This window comes from Diospyros lotus, chromosome 9 (genome assembly GCF_014633365.1).
Source record: "Diospyros lotus cultivar Yz01 chromosome 9, ASM1463336v1, whole genome shotgun sequence".
NCBI classification, from domain to species: Eukaryota; Viridiplantae; Streptophyta; class Magnoliopsida; order Ericales; family Ebenaceae; genus Diospyros; species Diospyros lotus.
Genome location: NC_068346.1, coordinates 12533897 through 12543182, shown reverse-complemented (window position 1 = coordinate 12543182; position 9286 = coordinate 12533897). Strand labels below are relative to the sequence as shown.

Sequence of the window (9286 nt, the reverse complement as noted above, 5' to 3'; positions counted from 1 at the left end):
CCGTTTTGTGCCTTTGTTATGATCGTTTTTAGCTTTTTGCCATCACCACCACAACCACCACTGCCTCTGTGACCAAATTTGTTACCAAGGACCACCTTTACCTTCACCATCACCCTTTTATCTCCCTTTCTAGCTAGGTCTAGCACCAAACAACATCCCCCATACTAAATAACATTAATTTACCGTTTAATGTATGCTTTTTCAATCATTGTGTGAATTTTTTGAGTTAAAAACATCAATCATAATTCAAATGACATTTTCATCACTTGCTCTCTGTTATTCCATTGAATTCCTGCATACAAACATAAACTTGGAATGAAATGATCATTCTATTATTGTATGCACCAAACATGGCAATGGATTGTAATGGCAATTCCTCTTCTATAAAAAATTATTCCACCCAACCAATTGCAGCATTAGGTCCAAAACTTGGCCCAAAAGGATGGAATTGGGTCAAAAGGAATGAATCCAAATCAAATCCATGTGTCCTGATAGATTAAACCAACAATTTAAATAATTAAGATATCACAGCCAAAGGAAATTCTAATTTATAATTGGAAATACTTCAAGTGAAAAAAGAATGCTTGATTATTGAAAATACTTCAAGAGAAAATAAATAAATATAAGTCTAGCAAAGTAAAGATACCCTACCACTTAGTTGGAAAAAAAAAAGGGATTTAATTGAGTTGGGTCAGTATTAGCCCAACTTCATCTTTGTATATATCCCTTATCCCTTATATGGCTGGCCCATTCAAGCTTTTCTTTATAGAAGAAATGAAAAAGGGTTACACCAACCTGCAAATGAAAATTTTCAATGGTTAATTGTTAGGGGAAAATGCGGTACTATTAAGGTTTAAGTTAATTGTGAGCAGTATTTTTAACGTTTGAGAAAATATAATGATTATTCTTGATTTTAATACTATGACATGATTTTTTTATTGTTAATTAATTTTAGTTAAATATTATTATTTATTTATTTATTTTTGTAACATCACGCATGATTCCTTTGTTTTTTTTTTTTTTATCCTAACATTTTAAGCGATGGTCTAGTAGGAACTTGTCACCCAAAATTCAGCTAATAAACCCAAAAGTTATAATCCTCAATTAATCTATTTTGGATTTTGTAACTCATTTTCAGTTTTAGTAATTTGGCGCTATTTCAAATTCCAAAAACTTTAATGGGCCTTAAAAAGGGTATACTATCAGAAAAAGAATACAATTATAGACTACCATATCATTTTGTTTTATTGTAGCTGCATCGTTTGGAAGAAGTCTAAGATACCAAGAAGGGAAGGGGCAGCTGACAGACGCAACAATGTCACACAAAAGCAGCAAAGCCTGAGCTGGTGGGCATTATTCTATACATAGATGCATGGGTCAGTCAAAGGATTAGTTAGAAAGGGATCGGAGCTAGCCAGGTTTGATATAGGATTGCTATGTATTTAATTACCTCTTCACTTTCCCGTCATCATAGACAACCAAACAAACACTGCAACTGCAACTGCAACTGCAACCTGCATGCATGGTTTTCAGCTAAAATGGCCCCTCTCCAATTGGCTATTCTCACAATTTTTGATTCCTCTCTTAGCAGCTTCGGCCACATGCAAAAAAACAAAAAAACAAAAAATGCAGGCCAGAGAAGAGAACATGTGAAAGAACACTTACCCATAAGACCATGTGAATGAGCAGTGCTCTGTGTATGTATGCTTGTAAGAGAGTTGGCAATAATTCCTCTCAATTATATGTATCTGCATATATATGAATATATACATACATGGGGAATTGGCAATAATTGAATTATGTTTGAATTTGATTGTTGTCGACACTGATATTGAACTCTTCTTGTTGGCGTATGGTTGGGCCCTACTTTCTTCAATCAGAGTCAGATGCCCCTTCCCGCTGAAGGGTCTTTTCTAATCATAACCTCATCATATATAGTAATATTAATACCTTGAAGAGTCTGGTATTTGCCAGTTTGAGGCTTGCATTTTGGTGCGTGTCTCTATATATGTGTGTGGATATAAATCATCTTATAGGTACGAACCATCAACCCCAAGTACATAAGCAATCCGCGCATGCAAAATTAGATTTATATAATTGTTTATATTTTCATTAAGAATCCTAATTCCAATATATACCATATATTAAGTAAAAAAAGAGACGATTTTTAGGATCCAAGCGCAGTGTAGACTGTGTAGTGGGGTACGTACGTAGCTTGATGGGATTGAGGAAAGCAGAAAGAAAGAAAGAAAGAAAGAAAAGGACAAGGGGTGAAGGTGTACTGTTGTTAGCCTACCCGGCCCACTATCTCCCCCAGCCCACAGACAACAAACAACCCAATCCTGGACAAATTATCGTCCATGTCATCACTTCACAACAACCCAAGATTAGACCCTTCATGCATACCAAAAGTAAAAATAAACTAATGGGATGACTTATCTGAAAAAACACTAAATTTTTTAATTTTATAATTGCAGCACCCACTTTTTATTTAGCTTTAGTCTTGGACTATTGCTTGTTATTGTTAAATTTTATCTTCAATTACTAATATGATAAAAGCTACGTTAGATGTTTTAATTAATGAAATAGTAACAAACACACGACCAACTGCTAAAACACATACTGATGGTGTTTTGGTTGATAAGTAGAGTTTTTGTCACCGATTCAATATTTGTGTATACTTTTTATTAGTCTTCATATCACTTTATTAACCAAGTCAACTAATTAAAATAGCTTTTTAGGTTAAAAATTATTATCTTAAATTAAAATTAAAATTAAATATCACAACTAATAAAATTTATAAGTTAAGCATTTTAACTCTTGAACATTCTTAAAGATAATTTAAATTAAATAATAAATAAGAAAAAAATCCACCAAGGAAGAGCAATGGAATATGTGAAGAGGCCAATGCAGTCCGGGTTTCGATGATCTTGGACTTGGAAACTGTGGAGGAGGGCTGCAGGGTTGGTTGAAATTGAAAGACTCTTGAAGTGGAAGCAGTATATATACACATATATATATATACATATACATATACATATGTATATCTGGATACTTACAAGTATTTAATATATTTTTTAAATAGTTCTATTAATTAATAAAAATATTTAAACATTAAAAACGAAATATATTAAATAAACCTTAACAAAACTATATATATATATATATATGTAGAAAGAGAAAAAGAGAGGTAGAGGAGTAATGATGAGGAGGAGGCAACACTTTTTGACTCTTTGCTGTTGCTTGGAGGTGCAGACTTGCAGTTGCTTGCTTGCTACTCCATTTTTGTTTTTGTTGCAGCTTTTGAATGCTACCCTCAGGCTCAGGCTCAGGCTCAGGCTCAGGCTCAAGGCTGGGAGAGACGAGGGCGCAACTTAAAGGTCAAAACTATACTGACCCATCAATGAATGGCCACCCTTGTCTTCTTCTTTTTTTTTTTCCCCTAGAAAAAAGAAAAGTTACAAAAAAATAAGAAAGCAATGCGTGAAAGGTTACATGAAGAAGATGATCACAAGATGAAGAAGATTCATGAATAACATACATAATTATAAGATTTTTCATGAAAGTTGAGTTGTGTGTAGAATAAAATATGAAGGGATCTATTATGTTGCTTGTGTCGCAAATTAATGGGGGTGAGTGTGTCAATTTCATCTTCCATAGAAGTCATGCTTCTCTCTCAATTTTTTTGCGTCAAACAAAGAGTATCTAGTTTCTTGAGGATAAGCCCCTCAAAAGTGTTTGAAAAGGCCTCATATTTACCAGCCCCAAATGCAGTATATTTTGAGCTATTTATGTCAAAGTCTCTTATAATTTAAAAATATCTTTAAAGTTCCTATTATTTTTTTCACAGGTATCTCTACCATTACTAACAACAATAATTCAACTTTAATTAAATTAATCAATTAATATATTAATTATATAAATTTATTTTTAGTTATAAAAATTGCATTTCAATTAAATATAATACAAACTGAAAAATATATTTATGCAAGCAAGCAAAAATATGTTTCAATATACATAAAACATATTTTTATCAACATATATTTAAAAATTAAAAAAGAAAGCCTAGACTTGCAAATGTTGCTAGCCATAGCCATGGGGAACAGTTGGCCGCCGCCTTTTTTTATTTTATTTTTAAATATATATTATATATATAAATAAAAAATGTGTTATGTATATAGATATGCCAAATATATAATTTAACTTAAATATATTTTATGGTATATGTATACATAAATATATTTATTAATTTATAGTTATATTTTTAATTAAAATATTGACTAATCAACTTATTTGAAATTTAATTAACATTATTAGTGTCTGAAAAAAATAAATCACTATATACTTTTAAATTAGAAAGGGTATTCCTATAAATACTACTTTCTACGTATTTTGGATTACAATGATCTCTGCCACATAAAAGATATAAATAATAAGAAACCATTTGAAAGAAATAGTCTTTTTTTTTTATTTTATTTTGTCAAAAGGGGGCAGTGATGAGTTGATATATTGAGATAATTTAATAAAATTATATTTATTTTATTTTTCTTTGTAAGGATAATGTTTTAGCCTTCACGGACGGACAAGCAAAAGAAGGAAGCCGAAGCGTGTACGGTGCGGTGATCCAAACGTGCGGTACCAACCAAAACTAATACTAATAAGATAATAATAATAATTATTAAAATGAATACAAAATATAAATTAGAAATTTGATGTTGTAAAGGTTAAAGCATCAAATAAAACTATTGGTTCGGATTAATATTATTATTATTATTTAAAAAAGAAAAAGAAAAGAAAAGAAAAGAAAAAGTGAGACAACAGAATCAAAGGAATATCACATGGGCTGGAACTGGAAGCAGGAAGCAGGAAGCAGTCACAGCAGCGGCGACAGTAGTAGTAGTAATGTAAGCAGCTCCTGCCTTGGGCTTACCGAACCTCTCTTCGCTTCTAGTCGTCTTATTTACCCCCAACAAATAAATGCTGCCCAATCTCAGTGGCCGTTTCCAACTTTACAAGCCCAACAACTTATATACCAAGACCACCCCTACCACCTACGCCGCATATACCCACAAGTCCAGGGCTAAAACCGTCATTTCATTCCGGAGAATGCATATAGAAACAAATTAGTTTGAAATTTGAAAGTTCTAACATCAAGACGATACACAGGTAGTAAGGCGAGTGGAACTGTTTGTTTTGTTCGAATTTCAAGAGTAACGGACGACGGCAAGAGAGAGAGAGAGAGAGAGAGAGAGAGACGTCAAGTCGCTGTTCATCGTTTATTGTTTTCCCCTCTTCCCAGTATTTAACGTTAAATCACATCATTTCATTTCAGAATTCAGAGGAAGCTAAAGCTACCCCCCTCGCCTCCCTATACTGTTAAGACTGTACTCTCTCTCTCTCTCTCTTCTCTTCTCCCACCTTTAGCGCTCTCTCTTTTATCTTCACCTTTTCTGTGTGTGTGTGTGGTTAGGGGTAGGGCTACCGGGGGGGGGGGGGGTGATATTCCCCAATTCCCAGCATTCTTTGCTTTCTGGTGTTTCTTTCTTTAAAAGCTTGGAAACCGATCCGTTGTGGGTTTGTTTGTTTCTGAGCAAGGCCTGAAAGAAAAGAGGGGCGGGGAGAAAAAGGAACCTGTATTGTTGTGGAAACTCACATCCCACTTAATCAGCTGTTTCGTTCCATTCACTGTTTTTCATTTTTATTCCCGCCTCCCATCCCATTGGAGAGAGAGAGTGGGGAGAGAGAGAGAGAAAGGGATCTTTCATTCCCGAACAACAACACTGAAGAAATGACTAAAGAAGAAGACGTTAAGTTCCTTAAGATCCAGGTATCTCTCTCTATCTCTCTCCCTCTCTGCAGTAGTAACACATCTTTGTCTTTTTGAACTCTAGGAAAGTTGGGGGTTGATCTTTTCCTTAAAAAGATTTGTGTTCTCTTGTTGTTTTCTTTCGTTTTCTTCTGCTCTCACAGACTTGGGTGCTCAAAGTGAACATACATTGCGATGGGTGCAAGCAGAAAGTGAAGAAACTGCTCCAGAGGATTGATGGTGCCTTACTTTCTCCTTGTCTTTCCTATTGTTCCTTGAACTACTTTATTCTTGCCCTTGACATAGCTCTGCATTGTTTTCCCACTCTTCTCTCTCTGTTTTTTACTCTCCTTCTACCCATTTCTGGTTGCTCTGTTTTTCACCAGAGTATATATCATTCCTCATAATTTTTTTTTTGATGTACCAACAAATAATGTCTATAGCCAAACCTTAAAATTCAAACCCATGTCAGCTTCGGCCATGATTTTTTAAAGTAGGGTTTTTCTAACAATTATTGAGTAAATCATTGATGGTATTATGTTGCCAAATGAGGGTAAGATACTTTACTGTTCCTGAATTAAAGACACTGATGGCAACAATTTTACTCACCTTTTGAGGTTTTGTTCTCTCTTTTTCTAACCCTATCTATGGACGAATCTTTTGTGCTTTTTCTACTTTTATGTTCATTACTCTGTTTTCTACCCATTGTTGTGATGATAGGCGTTTACCAAGTAAACCTGGATGCAGAGCAGCAAAAAGTGACAGTTTCAGGTAGTGTTGACTCTGCAACTTTGATCAAGAAGCTGGGCAAGGCTGGAAAGCATGCGGAGCTTTGGTCACAGAAAGGCAACGCCCAAAATCAGAAACAGAAGCCCAACAACTGCATCAAAGATGACAAAAACAACAAAGGCCCAAAGCAGAGGTTCCCTCCTGCATTCATCTCTGAGGAAGATGGTGATGACTACTTTGACGAGGACGAAGAAGAATATGAAGAGGATGAGCTGAGGTTTCTCAGGATGGAAGCAAACAATGCAAAGAAAAACGTTGGAGCTGCAATGGCTGCTGCAGCAGCTGCTTCCAACAATGGTAAGATGAACAACAACAACAACATTGGAAATGGGAATTCTGCCGTGAAGAAAGGGAACCCAAATCATCCTAACATTGGAATGATGATACCTAACGCAAACCCATCTGGGATCGTTGATCAGAAAACCCTGGAAGCATTGAAAATGAACAATCTTGGCGGGCTTGGGGAGGCCAAAAGGGCTAGTGACATCAATGCTATGATGAATCTCGCTGGATTTCATGGAAATGGAGCTCCTAAAAATGTTGCTACTGTTCTGGGACCCAATCCCAGTGGAATTGGAATGGGAATGGGAGGAGGATTCCCAAATGGTGGTTTAGCCACTGTTTACCAACCCTCCATCCCATCATCATCATCATCCATGCTGATGAACATGAACATGAATAACCTGCAGCAGCCTCCATCAATGATGATGAACCTGCAGCAGCAGGACAGACAGCCCATCCAACAACCCCAGATGATGTACCAAAGGGCCCCTTATATTCCGCCAAATACTGGGTATTACCACAACTACAACTATAATCCTCACAGTTACAATAACTATAGCCAAGTTCCAGCCCCGTACCCCTACGGATCTGCTCACTCTGCAACCCATATGTTCAGCGACGAGAACACAAGCAGCTGTTCGATAATGTGACATTAATTAATGTTGTCTATCTACTCTTGTTGTGAAGTTTTTAAGCTTTTTTTTTTCTTCATCACTCAGTTGTCATTTTGTTCCCTTCTTCAGAACTGAGTTGATATCAAGCTAGTGAATTGTGGGTTGGCTTTAATGTAATTCTGTATTCTTGTTGCTATATATGTATAATATATATGCCGGTTTTTTTTATGGTTTGAGGTCTATAGGGTCGGGTTGACATAAAATTTATTAAGGATCATGCTAGATATATAATCTTTTTGTATATCTTGAATTACATAAGGAGATATTATGATCATAATATTTTTTTGATCTCACATGTTTAGGATTTTATTTTATTATTAGTATATTTTTATATAGTTTAAGGTGTATTAATAATATTTTTTATTTATCAATTTCTTCATTTATTTATTTCTGGGCACGACAAGGTGTGGCATTGGTTTCTGCGTAGAAAGACATGATAACATTGTGCAGAGGGGGGCGGGAACTGTTGGGTTGACACCTATATCTATCTATCTTCTAAATGTGGGACAAGAATGTTAGGTCGAAGAGCACGCTTGTGTCACGTGCACACCTTGTGCGGCATCGACAGCGTCAGGTCAGTGAAATGAATGGTCAACTGAGTAAATTAGATTAGATTTTGAATAAAGTTACATATACTGACTGCTTTAGCCAATGACGAACTAATTAAGGTTGCTAGGACTGATTTATTTTAGGATTGTTCTGAACTATAGAGTGGCTGACAACCCACTAACTATAGTTTGTCGTCTATATACTCCAATGCTTGAAGACCTACCTGTGCTTGCAAGATTGGAATCTGCCGGGCAGGTCCGGATTTAAATTCTATCATTCGAATTAGTCGATACCGCTTGAGGAGTTAATTAAAGAATAGATTAGGAAAGGAATATAAAGAAAGCATTTGATGATGCTGCATTTTATCCACCTATAAACTACTGCCACGAGACCCGCTTTCAAGGCCCCAAGCAGTGGGGGAGACTAAAAAAAAAATCAGGTTAATGGGGGCTGAAAATATACTGATAATAGTGCATGGATTCATAGTCGATCTAAGGTGCGGTATGTTGCGGTTTGGTCGGCTAGGATCAAACCCTTAATTGACTAAAGACAATCTGGTATGCTCTTTTATTCCAATTTTTGCTTCTTCAATCGACTATTACTCACACTTTGGCTGCCCAGAGTGTTGTCTAAATGCAGTTTTAGCTTACCAACCACCTCATTTCAATTGATATTCATCACAATAAGTTCATTCATTCCCACCCACTAATTTACTCATCGAACACATATATTACACCAAAGGAAAAATGAGGTCAGTGTCCATCAACCATTGAGCTTGGATCAGATCCGTTTGACCTGACTTGGATCTTGTCCAAATCTACAACTCGGTCATTTCGGACTCCACCCATTCAACCCACTAAGTTAACCCACTGACCCTGCGAGTTAACCCAAACTCTTCACCCACTTAGAATTTACTAAATTGTAAAAACTGCCCTTGAATTTTCAAATTTTCCAGATTTAAGCTGAAAATTTTAAATAGCTATTACTCCCTTGTTTTCACAATCGAAAAATGCCCATATTTTATCAAAACAATGTGCTCAAACCCTATAAATACAGGTTCATTTGAAGAGAAATGTGGTGTTTTTTTTTTTTTTTTTCATTTTTGTTAGGTAAAAACTATGTTGCACAGAAACAAAAATAGAAATGGAAAACGTTTTCAATACGAAATAAAAACAGGGAAACGACA

General features: G+C 35.5%; 1 protein-coding gene and 1 long non-coding RNA gene across 2 annotated transcripts; one reads left to right on the top strand and one right to left on the bottom strand.

Annotated features, from left to right (window-relative positions):
* Nucleotides 1-661: 661 nt before the first annotated feature.
* Nucleotides 662-1842, bottom strand: LOC127810620 (uncharacterized). Its single transcript, XR_008025504.1, has 3 exons — nucleotides 1451-1842; nucleotides 1231-1358; nucleotides 662-795 (listed from the first exon to the last, which is right to left on the bottom strand). It is a non-coding gene; the product is annotated as an uncharacterized LOC127810620 (long non-coding RNA).
* A 3385-nt stretch (nucleotides 1843-5227) lies between these two features.
* On the top strand, nucleotides 5228-7719 carry LOC127810673 (heavy metal-associated isoprenylated plant protein 37). Its single transcript, XM_052350263.1, has 3 exons — nucleotides 5228-5827; nucleotides 5971-6046; nucleotides 6527-7719. Exons 1-3 carry the CDS (start codon nucleotides 5789-5791, stop codon nucleotides 7525-7527), a joined length of 1116 nt encoding a protein of 371 aa, XP_052206223.1. The 5' UTR covers nucleotides 5228-5788; the 3' UTR covers nucleotides 7528-7719.
* Nucleotides 7720-9286: the final 1567 nt, after the last annotated feature.